The 18,599-nt window shown below is 49.6% G+C and overlaps 1 protein-coding gene across 2 annotated transcripts; it reads left to right on the top strand.

Annotated features, from left to right (window-relative positions):
* Positions 1 to 1,906: 1,906 nt before the first annotated feature.
* Positions 1,907 to 17,551, top strand: LOC112563490 (N-acetylneuraminate lyase-like). 2 transcript variants are annotated; one of them, XM_025237412.1, is made up of 12 exons: positions 1,907 to 1,953; positions 8,614 to 8,761; positions 9,723 to 9,787; positions 12,200 to 12,270; positions 12,671 to 12,764; positions 13,658 to 13,715; positions 14,475 to 14,550; positions 14,837 to 14,929; positions 15,211 to 15,354; positions 15,830 to 15,955; positions 16,408 to 16,447; positions 16,946 to 17,551. In XM_025237412.1, exons 1-9 carry the CDS (start codon positions 1,922 to 1,924, stop codon positions 15,348 to 15,350), a joined length of 777 nt encoding a protein of 258 aa, XP_025093197.1. In that variant the 5' UTR covers positions 1,907 to 1,921; the 3' UTR covers positions 15,351 to 15,354; positions 15,830 to 15,955; positions 16,408 to 16,447; positions 16,946 to 17,551. The 2 variants fall into 2 exon arrangements, with proteins under 2 accessions (XP_025093197.1, XP_025093189.1); XM_025237404.1 differs by having other exon boundaries at positions 9,690 to 9,787.
* Positions 17,552 to 18,599: the final 1,048 nt, after the last annotated feature.

Here is an 18,599-nt window from a genome sequence, read left to right as displayed (position 1 = left end):
GGGTCACACCTGCATGTGGAAACAATTACAGGTGAAGATCAAAGGCCGAGAGAACCGCCAGCCTCCACCGACACACGCATCGCCACTCAGCGCGGAAAGGGAGATAATGGAAAGCCAGAATGAGGGGCAGGGACGATAACTTGCAGACACGCGCACGACTACAGCCTGCTCCCCATAGTGTGTGTAGCGGTACTATGACCAACATGTCACCTACACTATGGCCAACCTGTGACGTATATAATGACAGACCTGTGACGTATATAATGACAGACCTGTGACGTATATAATGACAGACCTGTGACGTATATTATGACCGACCTGTGACCTGCACTATGACCTGACCAAGATATATACTAGGAGTCTCTGACAGCCCCGAGGACCAAACAGCGTTGCCACCTCATCTCGTGAAGGTTGGCACACGGCGGAGACTGACACACACCTGTCACACTCACACCTGTCACACACACCTGTCACACACACCTGTCACACACACCTGTCACACACGCACTTTATTTACGATGTTAGCGGCGGCGCCATGTGAAGTGGGAGAAATCACTGCGCGTCTATTGCGACATTGTTGTGTCAGTGAGTGGAGAGAGTGAGCGAAGGAGCGAGAGACAGAGGGAGTGTGTCAGCAAGTACGACAGCAGCAGATAACTCCTCCTTCACTGCACACAGACGGTGGGTAGTCGGCCGTTTGATGTTGTCCGCGTGCGCACTGACCTCTGACAGCCTGGCAGGAACAGGGACATAACTCAGTAATTATTGTGGTCGTTATAAACAATGGCGGCTGGCTGCTTGTATTTGACGCCGTGTCAGCAGCTGACTGTATCACTGTCCGAGTAATGGCGGAACATAGATGAACATGCAAATGAACCTGCTTTCACACTCGGAAAGACATTCAGGGGGAAAAAACCAGAGGGAAAGACTGGCAGGGTGGAGCAGGTGGCCAGAGTGTGTGTGTGGGTGGGAGGGTCAAGATCCACACTGACAAAACCAAGCTGATGAAATTTAAAAACTCAAGCACAGCGAACTGAAGGGCAGGTGTGGAGGAGCTGTAAGAAGCGCTGGGGTGGCGGTTACCAAGCGACAGCAAGTCGTGTCCCTCCAACTTAATGTGGAGTCATGACGTGTGTGGGTGGACGGCTGTCTGTCTGCCGAGACCAACGCTTAGCCTCTTGGGAAGTTTTCCGCTGTTAGTCTCGGCGAGCCTAAACAAAGAATGTGACTAAACCGGAAGCTTTGTCGTATCATGCCTTGTTTTGGAAGTTGACTGAAAAAAAAAATCGACTGCCGGCAGTCCAGTCATACAAGTTGATGGTGGAACTCCAGGAGAACCATCCTGTGTCGGAAGTCATAAACACTGGGCACTGCTCCATGTTTGGTGACCCCAGGACACCTTTGCTACCTCCAGGGTGGAAACAGCATCTGCGGGTAGTGGGCACGGTTTTGTAACCAGGGAAACAAGACGCTTGTCCTTCAGTTCTCAATGTTGCCCCGGGGCAAAGACTTACCCTCGCTTGGTAACTACCACCGCTGGACTCCGTCACATCGTCAGAAGACAGCGAGTCACGAAGGAAGAAATCAGCGGAAGCACAGACACCAACAGCATCGTGGAGGATGTGAAACAGAGGATGGGGATGGCTGGGCCCCGTCCTGCGGATGGACAGAATTAGGCGTCCACACGCTGTCCTCAGATGGACATGAACAAGACAAAGAAGGAGGGAGGATGAGGGGGGGGGAGGCCACTGGGTAGGTGGTGACGAGGTCACGTGCACGCGGCGGCCAACACCTGGGGACGAAGTCGGCTGCTGGCCCAGGGTCGAGTTGGCTGCCAGAGATTGGTTGGAGCGACGATCGAGGGTTAAGTAAGTAACACAGGTAAGCCAACGACAACTACGACAACTGCGCTGTGCAGGTGATGGCGGGCTGGTGGGCACGTTCACACCACAGGTAAGTCAGCAGTGTGGCTACCGTGAACACTCACAGAGAGAGAGGGAAAGAGACAGTGAGAGAAGGAGAGAGAGAGAAGGAGAGAGAGAAGGAGACAGGGAGAACAATGGAGTGAAATGTGAGACTACAGCACAGGTATGGCGGTAGGGGGGACAAACAACAACGTGCGCGTTCCCCCCACACTCAAGCATCATCATATCAACAGCTAGCAGTCGACAGCAACACCAGGAGCTCACGCTGGCACCGCTGGAGTAATACACGTAAATCTTCAGCCATTCATCTGTCAAGACACCTGTGTGTGTCACACATATATCCTGCCCACACGTACAGGTGAGCTGGGCTGTGAGCTCATTGCGGGGATTTCTTGTCTGTTCACTGTCTGTAGGCCTCGAGGATCGGGTAGACAGACGCTCGCACGTGTGTGTGTCTGTGTGTTTGTGTGTCTGTGTGTCTGTGTCGGCCTGCAGGATGGGGGTAGATGTACACAACAGACAAGAGCGCTGACTGTGGAGTACTGACTGCAGTACCCGGAGCCTTGTTCACTCGTGTGGAGCGGTCCGTGGACTAGTGTCTCGCTGACATCTTTAGATGACTGACGGCGCACTGATCTTAAGGCTATAAGGTGGCTATAAGGCCCCAACATTGTCAGGCAGTCAGGTCAGAGGACACACTCCGTGTCCATGGCAACTTGCTGACCGCTGGGCAGTGACGTGGACGGACCTGGTGACCAACTCGTGGCCAGCAGACGACGAGAGGTTGGCGAGGAGTGAGTGGCAATCATCCACAATGTATGCCGGGTGCTTGTGACGAGAGAGAGGCTCAGCAGCTGCAGCAGCACAACCTTTCCCACCTCTAGGATAGAAGAGGGAGACAGGAAGCAGGATGTAATGTCAATGTAAGTGGGTAATGTAGGAAGTGTAACAGGGTAATGTAGGCAGTACAATGTAGGCAGTGTAACAGGCCTAACATACTCGCTGTGGGTCTGTTCAGTCAGCCGAAGCCTCTCAACATTTATTCATCAAGTGTGACGATGATTGTCGATGTGAGGTCGGTGAGACAAGACAGACTGACAGTGTTGTCACGTGTCTCCCTGTAGCAGTGGCAGTGACATGACAGGAGGGAAGTTTCACTTGCGGAAAAGTTTAGACACAAGAGAGTGTGAACAGTGAACAGCGAGCGAGAGAGTGAACGTTACAGTTGCTGTTATCTCACCCGGCAGTTACTGTCACAAGGTGTTTCAGTTTCGAGGTGTGCAAGTCGCAAACCTGTCCGTGGCATGACAGACCGTTAGAGAGATGTTAGTAACCCAGGGTTACAAGCTGTAACCGTTGTATGTAATACACATGAACGTGACGTGTACAGTGTTACAAGCTGTAACCGTTGTATGTAACACACATGGACGTGACGTGTAGTGTTACAAGCTGTAACGATTGTGTGTAACGACAGGCTGTACACGTGGATGTGACGTGTACAGTGTTACAAGCTGTAACCGTTGTATGTAATACACATGGACGTGACGTGCCCATGTAGGCTGTACTCATACTCACAACACTTGTCGTGGGTGTGACATCATGGTGTGTCGCGAGCCACTACAAACACAATGGTGGTGTCCTGTATTTTCCGGGTGTCGTGAGTCTCAAAGTCTTCCTGTTGATCATAAACCTTCCACCCCACTGCTGATGGAGGGCGGCACTGTGCTCCGTGGTGTCAATGTATGTCTGGGTGTTTGTAGGTCCGTGATAGACCTTGATATACCCGTAGCCCTATCATCTGTAGCCCTGTCATCTGTAGCCCTATCATCTGTAGCCCTGTCATCTGTAGCCCTGTCATCTGTAGCCCTGTCATCTGTAGCCCTGTCATCTGTAGCCCTATCATCTGTAGCCCTGTCATCTGTAGCCCTGACGTCAGCCTCGCACCCTGCTGTACAAACGGCATCAGACCCCCGGTGTAACAATTGCTGTGATGATGCACTAACCCCAGGTAGCGCAGCTCTCACCTTCACACCTCAGTTCACTTCAGCAACAGGCGGCAGGAGAACCAGTCACCCCTACCACTGGGGTAGGGAGGGGGACAGGAGATGTGGTTAGGAAGGTGTGACAGGTGAGAGTAAAGACTGGGGGTTCACACTAGTCCCCCTCCTCATTTCTACCTGCGCCTCGCACACAACCCACTGACCTCCCACACAGCCGCGTACTTGACCCACTGTGGCGAACACGTGGTAGTGGAAGCTACCCGGGGTAGTTTGTGTAGTTACTAGTAACCAGCAAAACATCCAGCTTGTCGCTGGGTCACCTGCAATCTTATCGGAGGAACTCAGAGCTGGGTGGTGGGTGCTCGAAGTGGTCGCTGACAGTATTTTGCAGGAGGAAGGGAGAGTGAACGAGGGAGGAAACTTGAACAAACTCGGAAGTAGCCCTTGCCGACCGGCCTGTGAACAAGTGACGTGCAGAGAGGTTACGTGTCCTGTTGCCTTGGTGACAGGCAACGCGCTTGATGAATGAGACAGCCAACCACCCACCCCAACCTACCCACTTTGACCACCACACACCCCAAACTACCCCACCAGTCTGTACACGGTAAAAGCAAGGGGAGGAAAATGAAACGACAGCGAGAATTTGATGACTACTCAGCTTCCTCTTTCATAAGATGACTGGCCACCCAGCTTCCTGTCTCTCTCATTAGATGACTGGCCACCCAGCTTCCTGTCTCACTCATTAGATGACTGGCCACCCAGCTTCCTGTCTCTCTCATTAGATGACTGACCACCCAGCTTCCTGTCTCTCTCATTAGATGACTGGCCACCCAGCTTCCTGTCTCTCTCATTAGATGACTGACCACCCAGCTTCCTGTCTCTCTCATTAGATGACTGACCACCCAGCTTCCTGTCTCTCTCATTAGATGACTGACCACCCAGCTTCCTGTAGAAAGTGCTACACTGTTCACAAACATGGTTGTTGTGTTCACATGTAGAAATGTTCACACTGTTCACACGTACTGTGTCAGTGTGTTCACAAGGACAGTGTGTGTGGTCAGAGGACTAAGTACAGTGCAGGACATGTTGACACCAACGACCTCGACAACACAGAACACACCGCGACACTCGGCAGCTTCTGGTCGACGTGAGCGAACTTGTCCACTGCGGGGCACTTCAGTCATTAACACAGTGTTTGACGACACTAATTAGCACAGAACTTGATAACACTAATTAGCACAGTCATGAGGACACTAATTAACAGAACCTGAGGACACTGTGATGCTCGTTCCCCTCATCTAGCCAGCTCTGTCGTTCACTCACTCCTGTAAACAAGAGAAGACAGAAGAGAAGAGCAGACGACGCTAACAGCGACAGTGCGTGTCAGTGTTACAAACAGATTCACACCTGACATTCCTGTCTTACCTGTGCCTGGAGACTGGTGGCGATGGTGTAGCGGGGACTGTTGCACTCAGTCGTGCACGTCACAGTCACGGAAGTTCACAGGTCAAAGGTTGCACTCAAGCTGTCGGCAGCTTAAACGTTGATCTGTCTTGATGTCACTTCACTCGCCGCTCGTCTCTGTCCAGTGACGGGGAAGTCGTTTGTTTACAAAGAAAAGCTTCTCAGTCACAAAACAGTCGCACACAGGGTCTCCTTGTCTTCTAATGTTGCAGACGACACTCACGGCACCTCAGTGGACTGGTGATGTCCGGTGGTGAGCATGCTCCCAGATGTTGTCATTGGCTCCCGACACAGGCACTGATTGTCTCAAGTCTCAGAGGTGAGTGAGGAGGAGACAAGCGATGAGAGCGGGCGCCAGACGACGAATAGAGGAGGGCGAGAGCGACTGTGGAGGACTGGTGGCTGTAACATGGAGCAACTCACTGATAAACAAGTGTGACAGACACACCACACCACGAGTACAGGAGGGCGAGAGCGACTGTGGAGGACTGGTGCTGTAGCATGGAGCAACTCACTGTCTGCAATCACAGGTCGGACTGACTGGAGGACTGTTGCTGTAGCATGGAGCAGCGTGGCGACACTCAGTGACACAAGTGTGACAGACACACAGACCTTCCCTGTAGACCAGGAAGTCGCAGGCCCGCTACACCGGCCTACATGTCGCCAGTCAACTGGCTGCTCACCCCACTCCATGCACTTCCCACCTCCTCTACCTCGGGGTTAGGGTCACGCGGGTACTCTGGGTAATCGGGTAAGCTGGGGGAGGGGAGAGGCACGGGGGTATGGGTTGCACAGTTGCCTTTGTGAGCTCACCCAACACAATTTCCGCGTTTAGTTGAAGTTTCAGTTGTATAATCACACACACACTGTGCTCACCCACACATGCCACCACACCACCACACCACCTCACCCCACCTCACCTCACCCCACCCCTACCCCACACACTCACTTTTGACTTGGAGACTGGAATTTGAACATCTGGAAATACAGAAAATGTTGGTAAGAAATAAACTATTATTACCGTTGTTGACTTCCAGGCTTTGGGTCTGTCGGAAAGACAAACAACCTCTGTGACACCGACGGCTGAACGTTCACAGACGAACCTCTAGCGTTCACTTGGCGCCATGTGTGTTGTCAGCCACTGAGCCCCGTGAGCCCCGTGAGACAACAGGCAACACATGGTTGTAGGGACAACACATCGCCCGAGTCTGTCTTAATCTGTCTCAGCAGCTCAGTCCGCCATCGTCGACCTCGTCCGGAACTGAGCCACGAGTCGGTGAGAGTCTCGCATCGTCTCGCCGCCAGTTCACGGAATTTCACCAGACCTCATCTCCACACCACGATGCGAACGACAGCACAGAGGAAGAGGAGACACACACACACACACACGCACATACACGCACACACGCGTACACACATACACACACACACACACACACGTACACACACACACACACGTACACACACACGTACACACACACACGTACACACACACACATACACATACACACACACACGCGCAGTGTGCACACGTCTCAGTCCACCCACTCGTCACAAGGTGCTCACATGCACACGCGCGCTCACGTTCGTCACAGCTTCCCAGTGTCAGTGTTGTCCCAGAGACTGTGTCACGTGACCCAGTGCTGGACTGTGGACTGTCTAGGAGCTGATATTTAGAGACTTGGCGATAACCTCCGTGTCTTCTGCCGAAGGTGAGGAATGTGTTTGTCAGGCAGCAAACACTCAGATTACAGACTGACACCTTCACCTCCAGTCACAGTTGTCACAACAAGCGAACGTTTGCTGGCGGTTAGCAGCACGCGCACACAACTAACCTGAACTAGTGTTGACTACACAGACAGAACCCAGTGTTGACTACACAGACAGAACCCAGTGTTGACTACACAGACAGAACCCAGTGTTGACTACACAGACAGAACCCAGTGTTGACTACACAGACAGAACCCAGTGTTGACTACACAGACAGAACCCAGTGTTGACTACACCAGTTCAAGCTGCCAGAAGCCACCCAAGGGCAGCTAACCCCTCGCTAGACTTGCATCTCATTTGCCTCCTGCCACCACCCGTCCTCGCGGCTCCACCCGAGGGTTCGTGTCGCGGTCGTTGTAGCGACGTTTGCGTGACAGTCACAAAAACTTTTCCAAAACGGAGGAAGTGTTTTTACTTTTTAAAGAGAAAAGACAACACAAACAAATGAACAAAGCTCCAACAAAACAATAAAAACAAAACAAATGATGCTAAGTTGCTTCACCCCTACTCCCACCCCCGGCACAGGTACCCTGACCAGCTTAATGACCACAGAGTGGACAGTCTCATGGTGCTGTGACAGTCTGTCTTTAGACCAGTGCCAGCATGACAAGCCATGATTAGCCATGACAAGCCATGACAAGCCATGCTTAGCTAACTAATTAGTGTGTCAGCTGCAGTGCCACCTACAGTCCCGCTCCGTCAGCAACACGGAAGCAACACGTTTCAGTTGCGGATCCTCATCTTGATTCTGTATAAACATGGTGTTGCTTGTCTGTCGCCATCTACTGAGTAGCCCGGATGTGACATCTATCTTCTGAAATGAGGACTCCACTGTGAGCAGCAGCACACAGGCTCATCGTAGTGGTCATCATGAGGTGACCAGCAATGTGTCTTGAGATGACGTCCTTGCTGTCAGCTAGCATCACCAGCATCACCAACCACCACACCTCCCGCCCACCCGCCCACCGTTTGCTGCCGATGTTCACCTGAATAATTCCCAGTAGTTCGCTCTGTTCGCTCTGTTCAAACAAATACGAGACACGAGGTCGGAGCTTGAGACAAACCGGAAGAAGCGAAACCAAGACCTTGGGACCTCGGGTGGTGGTCATTTGCATCAACCCCGGGTACTCGGGTCATCGCGCTTGTTGACCTCCGCACCTGACTCCGTGACTGAGCTGTGTGCTGCCCACACCTAATTGTACATCTAATTATTACAGCCTACAGACAGTTCAAATAAAACGGCATTCAACTTTTCTTTCTTTTTAGTTTTGCTTTGAGCTTGTCATGGTTGGAAACAAGTGTTAGACAACATGCGTGTGTGTGCGTGTGCCTGTGTCTCTGTGTGTGCGTGTGCCTGTGTGTGTGTGTGTGTGCCTGTGTCTCTGTGTGTGCGTGTGCCTGTGTCTGTGTGTGTGTGTGCCTGTGTCTCTGTGTGTGTGTGTGCCTGTGTCTAGATGTGCCTTGTCCCAGAGAGAGATGCGAGGAGCAGACTGCGCATGCACCAGGGACGAGATAGTGTGCGACCTTTGCCCCCAGCCTGGGTGCCTGACCTCGTACACAAGGTGTCGGGACTTGGAGCCGGCGGTTGACACAATGACGACTGTGAGTATGTCGCCCACCCCTCACTTTCTTTGCCAACTGCTTGTTGTTAGATGCTAGCAGACGACACCTGGTAGACCTGAGTAACAGGAACTGTTACAGGTAAATAATACCTGAGTAACAGCAAGTTCCAGGTAAGTAATGTCAGCAGGTGGTTGCACCCGACAGTCCCGCCTGAGTGGAGCTCAAGTCATTGTAATGAAGTTTGTAACGAAGTTTGTGATGAAGTTTGTGATGATGTGGGACTCGTGGGCGGTGAGATGACAGTGAGGTGAAGTCAGTCGATGTCCGAGTGTGACACGTCATCCACTGTGAACAGCGAGGTGGGAAACTAGGGTAGACACAGGTGAGCGGGTAGGCAAACGTTTGTTTGTCTGCTTGTGGTCTCAGGTAGGCCAGCGCTCGTGTGTATGTCTGCACGCACTCACACACGTACTCACGGACACACACACACACTCACACATACACACTCACACACTCATCGAATAGACTGCACACACACTCTCTCTCACACACACACGCGCGCACACACACTCACTCACACACGGACACACGACACACACACACGCAGACGTCCGCCCCCCACAGACCACACACAAGCACAGACGCACAGATAGCGACGTGTTATGACGGCGGACCGCTGTAGCCTTATCTGCTGACCTGTACCTGCTGCTGCATATCCCACCACCTGTCAGTCAGACCTACCTGTAGACTAACCTGTCCATGACGTCACCTGTAGGTAGACAAAACAGAAATATTTCATAAAGTGACATGTAGACGGACGATATAGGCTCGGGGTGGGGTGGGGGCAGGGGATCATCATCATCATCATCATATCATCATCATCATCAAGTCACAATGACGTCCATTGCCTGTCATTACTATACATATGTGTGACAACAAGCTTACCTTTGGTCGTGTTACCTGACAGTCCGGTGGCTGTGGACTGTTTTCTATTTTGCAGGTGAAGACTAATGTTAAAATTGGGGGCATCCTGGCTGCTCCCCTCACACCCTTCACACGTGACGGGTAGGCAACCAAGTGACACGTCACGTCTGTCCTTGTCTGTGACTTTGTGTTTACAGTCGCCTTGTGTCACTTTGTAGAGCAGTGTAGTGTAACATAGTGTGTAGTGTGTAATGGCAGAGTGTAGCACACATAGTGTGTAGTGTGTAATGGCAGTGTGTAACACACATAGTGTGTAGTGTGTAATGGCAGTGTGTAACACACATAGTGTGTAGTGTGTAATATATATATAGTGTGTACATGTAGTGTGTAATGGCAGAGTGTAACACATAGTAGTATGTACTTTATGTAATGGGAGGGTGAGCTTGAAGACGTTACTACAGGCACCAGGACCCCAGTGTAACGCACGACACCATGCTACAGTGCACTACACTATACTCTACTACAGTGCACTACACTATACTCTACTACAGTGGACTACACTATACTCTACTACAGTGGACTACACTATACTCTACTACAGTGCACTACACTATACTCTACTACAGTGTACTACACTATACTCTACTACAGTGCACTACACTCTACTACAGTACTACACACTACTACAGTGACTACACTATACTCTACTACAGTGACTACACTATACTCTACTACAGTGGACTACACTATACTCTACTACAGCATACTCTACTACAGTGCACTACACTATACTCTACTACAGTGCACTACACTAACTCTACTACAGTGCACTACACTATACTCTACTACACGTGTACTACTCTACACTATACTCTACTACAGTGGACTACACTATACTCTACTACAGTGTACTACACTATACTCTACTACAGTGTACTACACTATACTCTACTACAGTGCCACACACTACATACTCTACTACAGTGTACTTACTACACTACTACTATACTACTACAGTACTCTACTGGTACTACACTATACTCTACTACAGTGCACACTATACTACACTACCATACTCTACTACAGTGACACACTATACTCTACTACACTCACTATACTCTACTACAGTGCACTACACTATACTCTACTACAGTGTACTACACTATACTCTACTACAGTGCACTACACTATACTCTACTACAGTGCACTACACTATACTCTACTACAGTGTACTACACTATACTCTACTACAGTGCACTACACTATACTCTACTACAGTGCACTACACTATACTCTACTACAGTGGACTACACTATACTCTACTACAGTGTACTACACTATACTCTACTACAGTGTACTACACTATACTCTACTACAGTGTACTACACTATACGCTACTACAGTGGCACTATACTACTACAGTGCACTACACTATACTCTACTACAGTGATACTACACTCTATACTCTACTACAGTACTACACTATACTCTACTACAGTGACTAACACTATACTCTACTACAGTGCACTACACTATACTCTACTACAGTGACTACACTATACTCTACTACAGTGACTACACTATACTCTACTACAGTGTCCACTACACTATACTCTACTACAGTGTACTACACTATACTCTACTACTACAGTGACTACACTATACTCTACTACAGTGACTATACACTATACTCTACTACAGTGTTACTACACTATACTCTACTACAGTGCACTACGTGCACTACACTACTCTACTACAGTGGACTACTACTTACTATACTACACTACTTACACTACTACAGTGACTACACTATACTCTACTACAGTGCTATACTACAGTGGACTACACTACTCTACTACACTATACACTCTATACTCTACTACAGTGCTACAGTGTACTACACTATACTCTACTACAGTGGCTACTACAGTGTACTACACTACACTCTACTACAGTGACTACACTATACTCTACTACAGTACTACAGTGCACTACACTATACTCTACTACAGTGTACTACATACACTACACTCTACTACAGTGGTCTACTACTACACTATACTCTACTACAGTGCACTACACTTACTACAGTGTACTCTACTACAGTGCACTACACTATCTACTACATGGTACAGGAAACAGTGTACTACAGTGGACTACACTATACTCTACTACAGTGCAGTGACGTACTACTGTACACTACTGTACTATGCTGTACTGTAGTGTTGTACCTGGCGTACGTACTACGTGTGTCGTACGTGTGTGTGTGTGTGTGTGCTTGTGTGTGCGTACGTCTATACGTGTGTGTGTGTGTGATGCCTGCAGACAGGTGGGGAAGGTCTGTGCAGGTGTTGTAGAGGAAGAACACTGCTCATCATGACGCTGCAGGTAGACTACCCACAATGCAGTTTGCCATTTCCCTGTACTTGCTTGCATGTCTGTTAATACTTATGTTAATAAGAGTACATAAGAGTAATAAGAGTACATGTCGTGAGCTACCCGTCAAGTTGGTAGATGTGACGTGACGTGACGTGACCTTTGCTCTTCCCGCAGTGACGTGTGGATGGACGCACTGCCGCAGTACGCACGCTACCTCGACACCCACGACATCGACGGCGTCTTCAGTGAGTTTTGTTGATGTCACTCAGCTACAGTCTGTCTCTCGCTTAGCAAACATTTCCTCTCGAGCTGAGCGCAGCTCACTGCAGTGCGTCACGAACTAGGGGGCTTAGTAGTGTCGCACGCGCTCGTAGTCACACGTCACAGTCTTCCCGCAGTCAAGGAACAGAAACGGGAAGTGTCGTGAAAATACCGAGACTTAATGAGGTGATTAGCTGCTGACCAATCAGGGAGAGGGACTGAGCCCTCGTGTACACTAGTGACACATAGGTGTCCTGTCAGTCAGTGTGTCTGTGTGTCTGTGAGTGTGTCCTGCTCTCACGGCATTCATAGGTCTCTCACTATGTATATGTATGTGTGTGTATACTATATGTATGTGTATATGTGTATACTATGTATGTGCAGTTCTCGGCACTATGGGAGAAGGCATGTCTCTGACGGTGGAAGAGAGGAAGAGAGTGGCGGAAGCATGGATGACCCAGATCGCCGACACCCTGAGGTGAGGGGTCAAGGGCAGTCCGCTCACCACCATCCCCCCTATGTTCTGCTTTGAAAGCCGAGCTTCTACTCACGGAAAAACAAACAAACAAACAATCCTGTCGGCCGCTCCAACATTGACTGGCAAGTTACACACAACACAACGCAGGCCACACATGTACCCGAGAACTCACACAGCACGCTGGCTGACAGCAGAGGAAAATAATGTGAAAAACTATAAAAACATGAATTTACGTCGGGTACACGATCTGTTTACCTGCGACAACACGGGTACTGAGGTCTGACACACACACATCACTGTGCACCGACATCAGCAGCCGTCTTCTGCTCCGTCTCCTCATCCTCCTGTCAAGTACACAACACTTTGCAGGGTGCAGGACAAACACCTGGACAAACACCTGTTGGAGACACGTGACCTGAAGCTGTATACATAGCTACACCTGCAATCAACTCTTACGATGAAACACCCGCAACCCTCAGCTCCCCCCTCACACACACACACCCAGAGAACAGACTGACGAACAAACGACTTCAAACTTCTGAAAGTGGAATGTCCATGGCTGCCAGCCTCTGACCGTTAGTAGTCGGGGTGATGTGACGTGACGTGACGTGACGTGACGTGGACAATCCACCTGTGTGGAGGTAAACAAATGTTTTGCACGCCTGAGATAATTATATGGACAGGTGTACTGATCTTCATCTCCTTCCTTCCTTCCTTCTTAAGTCTTCTGCCCTGATGGGTCTGTAGCACAATGTCTTTCTGATGTGACTGGCAGAATGTCTGTCTGTGTGACTGTAGCAGAATGTTTGTTTGTCTGTATGACTGTAGCACAATGTAGCAAGAGAGTTTGTTTACTTGTTTTCAAACACTCAGACGGCCTGTGACCATTGCAGGCTGAAGACCGTTATTGTCCAGGTGGGCGCCGGCAACTTGAAGGAGTCTGTGGAGCTGGTGAGCACTGTTGACTGCTGACAGAGGCTGAGGTGTGAGGTGTGAGGGAGGTGCAGGCCTGACGAGAGGGGACAGGGGTCTGGTGTACCCGGCCCGCGGCTGTCAAGGGGCCCGGTCTGGTCAGTGGATTTTTTTTTTCTTCTTCTCCTTTTCTTTTTCTTTTAAAGAAAGGTCTAAGGACAGAACACCCAAGCATTACACATGGAGAAGTTGAGTTTCAAGTCTGTAGAATACAATTTCGGGGTACTGGGGTCTGTCGTGAGAAGTGTAGTCATTGAGATTCGAATTGTAAACATATATTATATACTGGGAAAATAATTTACGATTACAAGTACAAGGGGCCCGGAGAGGTTAGGGTTAGGGTTAGGTGTCCTCCTCTCCTGGTCCCCCCAGTGGCGCCTGGTGCCGCAGGTGTATGAGGGTCTGTAGCAGGGTTGTTGTACAGGGTGGGGCGGCTGCACCCGGGATGGGGGCCCCACGTTACCCCGGGGGTTTCCGGGCGGAGTTCTAATGGTGTGGCATTGATGACTGGAATGTTATGGTGTCAGACGACATCGATGACATCAACAGAGGTTCACGACAATATTGTGGGTCGTAGTTTGGTGTGGAGCATGTGTGCGGCGTGTGTGTTTAGAGTGTTTGGCGTGAGCTGTCATGTACCGGCTGTCTGTGTGTTGTATAGACTATATGTGTATGTGTGCACGATGCCCTGTATGCCCTGTATGCCCTGTCTGTATGTCTGTGTGTCTGTCCGCGCAGGCAAGACATGCTGAGGAGATTGGAGCCACAGCCATCGCCTGTATGTCTCCTTCTTACTTCAAACCCACCACGGAGGGTGAGTCTCTGACCTGCATGTACCCGAACCTGTGCGGATGGGGAGCGGAAACAAAGAGGGTGGGAGGGAGGGCGATGACAGTTGATTGCCACCCGCTCACCATTAGTGTCCACTTGAGTAAGCGACTCTTTACACCATTAGGTTCAGAGGTCGTCTGCGTTAAAATAAGAAAAAAGAAACCTACATATGGTGAAGATAGAAAGTGTGGGTACGTATTGAGGGTGCACAGCTCGCAGTCGGGTACACTCAAACGTTTGATCACAACGCCGAGTGTTTTCACCTGCAGAGGTTCTGGTGGAGTACATGGCCACAGTGGCTGCGGCGGCGCCCACAACACCTTTCTACTACTACGACATCAACTTCATGACTGGACTTTACTGTGAGTACTCGGGGTGCAAGACTTGACCAGTGTGTGTGTGTGTCAGTGTGTGTGTGTGTCAGTGTGTGTGTGTGTATCGCCCACCCTACCCACCCTGACTTTATAGACTGTGTGTACCTGTCAGTGAACACCGGGCTCTGTGTGTGTGTGTCAGTGTGTGTGTGTGTGTGTGTTATGTGTCAGTGTGTGTGTGTGTGTGTGTGTGTGTGTGTGTGTGTCAGTGTGTCAGTGTGTTTGTATCGCCACTCTACCCACCTGACTTTACTGTGTGTACCTGTCAGTGAACACCGCACGCTTCCTAGAGGTGGCCGGCGACAAGATCCCGTCACTGGCGGGAGGCAAAATCTCGTCGAGAGAGTTACCCACCCTGCTGGACTGCACGCTAGTCGCGGGGGCGCTATCAAGTGATGATAGGAACTGATGAGGTGAGGCTGTCGTCAGGCAACACTTACACACGGATTGTGCCCCCCACACACACCTACACACACCTACACACAACCCTACACACCCACCACCACTACACACACAACTTACCGATTTAAGGATTATTAACGCGTTGCCTGATAACTTACCTGATGATACTTTACATCTCCTGACCTCACCTGACCTCACCTGACCTCACCTGACCTCACCTGGACACGCTATGATGAGGAGGGACTCAGTCGTTGTACCAGCAACTGTACTGTGTACAGGCGACTTTAATCGTCTGTTGACAATCACCCGCCAGACATCATGTCCATCATGTCCACCATTACTTTCTGTCTTCACCATGTCTGCTTCATTTACCACCAGCGTGTCATCTGTCGTCTGTCAACTGTGATACTTTATATCACCTGACCTCACCTGACCTCACCTGATCTCACCTGACCTGTTGTCTGTCAACCCTCGTCTCTGTGGCAGCAATTCCTGCCCGCGCTGGCCCTGGGCATCGACGTGCCCATCTTAAACGGCTTTCTGGGCGGCATCTACCGACGACTGAAGGAGGCCTTCGACGACAACGACCTGCAAACTGCTCGTCAGCAACAGGTGGCGGTGGTGTTGTGTTGTATGCTGCAGACAGACAGACAGGCAGACAGACAGACACAGATAAAGCTTATGTATCTGTTACTATATGTCTCAGCTATTTATTCCCTGTTACTATATATATCTGTTATTATTTATCTCAGCTGTGTTATATATATTTTAATACATATCTCTGATGTATGTTGACGATGTACCTCAACCTTGTACACTGTGAGTGGCTCACTGTTTTCATACGGCAAGTATATATATATAGATGGAAGGCTCAGTGGCCTGATGGCAAGTGTGTGTCAGTGTTCGAGCTACAGGTCCGTGGGTCGAAGCCTGCTGGGGGCCTCTGGTCGGAAAATCCCCGCCTCCCGTCCATCCAGTAATAACGGGTACCTTTTTGTTATGTAAGATTGATAACGGGTATCTGTTATGAAAGGTTAATTATTTCACAATGTTTTGTCTGCCAGATCCTGGCCCGTAAACTCACACAACTTCGTGAGAAATACGGTGAGTTGTCCGCTTGTTACAGACAGTGAATGACTGCCATCACTGACAGGCAGTGACAGCTGTTGTTACTATCCTTACTGACATAAGTTGTTACTACCATCACTGACTGGCAGTGACATCTGTTGTTACTGTCATCACTGACAGCTGTTGTTACTATCATCACTGACAGCTGTTGTTACTGTCATCACTGACACTGTTGTTACTGCCATCACTGACAGCTGTTGTTACTATCATCACTGACTGGCAGTGACAGATGTTGTTACTATCCTTACTGACAACTGTTGTTACTGTCATCACTGACAGATGTTGTTATTATCATCACTGACAGCTGTTGTTAGAAGCAGGTGTTTCATACTATCATCATTACCGATCTTATTAATCATGTTGACATTGGCGCGCGTGTGCAAGTTTGTACATGCGATAGTGTGTGTGTGAGTGTACAGACCATAAGCTGCTCACCAATGTGTACAAGTCGCTGTACATCCTGTACATGTACAGGTGGGGGGCCGGCCATGGTGAAGGGAATCATGCGATGTCTGGGCGTGAACCTGGGGTCAGTGCGTCTGCCCCTCAAGGACCTGTCGGAGGAGCAGGTGGCGAGCTTAGGCCGGGACCTGCAGGACCTGGGGCTGACAGAATAAAGCATCTGACACACAGGATGTCTTCTCCAGCAACTAGAAGCCTAATTAACGGTGATCACCAAGCAGTAGAGGGTTAATCAGACGATGTACACAAGACAACAAGGTGAAACAAGTACTTCACATACGTAAACAGAACTCAGGTGAGAGGTCAACAGTCGACCCCGGACTCCATCGCCCTGATAATCAGAAACTGAAGCAAGAAGCCAGCTGCGGTCCACACCAGTGTAACACAGACACAATGGAGGTTTTCAGGAAAAGCAGAGATTAGTTGTTGGTCCACAGACATCGACTACTTTGTGACTGTCATGGAGGGTGTGTCACGTGATTGCAGCATGCAGCTGAGCACCCAGGTGAGAAAAGGAAATAAGTCCGGCGATGCTTCAGTCCGAGCAAAGACAGCCTGGCAGAGAGAAAACTATTTCTAACTTCACAGAACTTTTGAATTAAAAGAAAGTGATCACGATGGCTTTTCTTTGTGTTTGTATGTGTGTCCGCTAGAATAACTCTTCATATCGCAACTGTCATCGCATTTTACCCCGTGATGGCCGTCCTGTCCAGCAAGGTACAGGTGTACAAGCAGGTGTGCAGGTGTGCAGGTGCCATGCCATAGATGGTGCAGGGAAATAAACAGACCGATATTTTTGATTCCAGAAGATACCTAAGATACCTAACCCTGAAATATGAAGGGTACTGTGTGTGACAGGAGAGATGTGACCACAAGGCTGTAAAATGAAAGACGACAACAATAAAACTGACAACAACAGTAATAGAATGTGTGAAGCACATTACCCCGGGTGGATTTGAGCTCAGTGCGCTGTACACTACACACACAACACAAACATCATGACACCATGACACAAACACGAACGAAACTCATGAGGAACTGAGGCAGTCGGCGGAGGTACTCAAGATTCCAGATTTTTCTTGAAGAGATGGGGTTGGGGGCAGATTGAAGGCCAGACACAAACTCGAGTGGGCGGGAGAAGAAAACAGTTGTTTGTCAAATGTCTCCAGACACCTTGAGCAGAGACGAGGACAACACAGGTAGACTGATGGAGACCTTGGGTGGTGAAGTGTCCCAGTGGTGTAGGGGGTGGACAACGTGTCCCCCCTCAATAAAGATATTTAGTGGACAGGACCGGCCCAAGGGAGGACTGTGTCCTCGGAGATAAATGTACTGCACACCCCTCGCCCCACAAAAGCGACTATTTATTAATAAAAATGTTGAAATACTTATATGTTTAGACTTAACTCTCATTTCTTCACAGAAAATGTAAACAGTAAACCTATGTTTACACATTACTATTCCTGATTGTCTGGGCTGTCTCAGGTCAGATCGTGAGCTCACATGTGGTCAGAACATTGAGCAGTCAGAGGACACGTCCACAGACAATGCCAGTGGCTCCGTAAAGAATCCTTTTAGGTGACAAAGTGACAGGTGCATCACGTGGGACATTCCTTCCTTCCACACAATAGCAGGGCAGGCTTCTCCACTCAGGTTGTTTTATTTG

Source organism: Pomacea canaliculata, linkage group LG1 (assembly GCF_003073045.1).
Source record: "Pomacea canaliculata isolate SZHN2017 linkage group LG1, ASM307304v1, whole genome shotgun sequence".
Taxonomy (NCBI): Eukaryota; Metazoa; Mollusca; class Gastropoda; order Architaenioglossa; family Ampullariidae; genus Pomacea; species Pomacea canaliculata.
The sequence above is the reverse complement of the archived record's forward strand: the minus strand, read 5'-3'. Positions and strand labels throughout refer to the sequence as shown.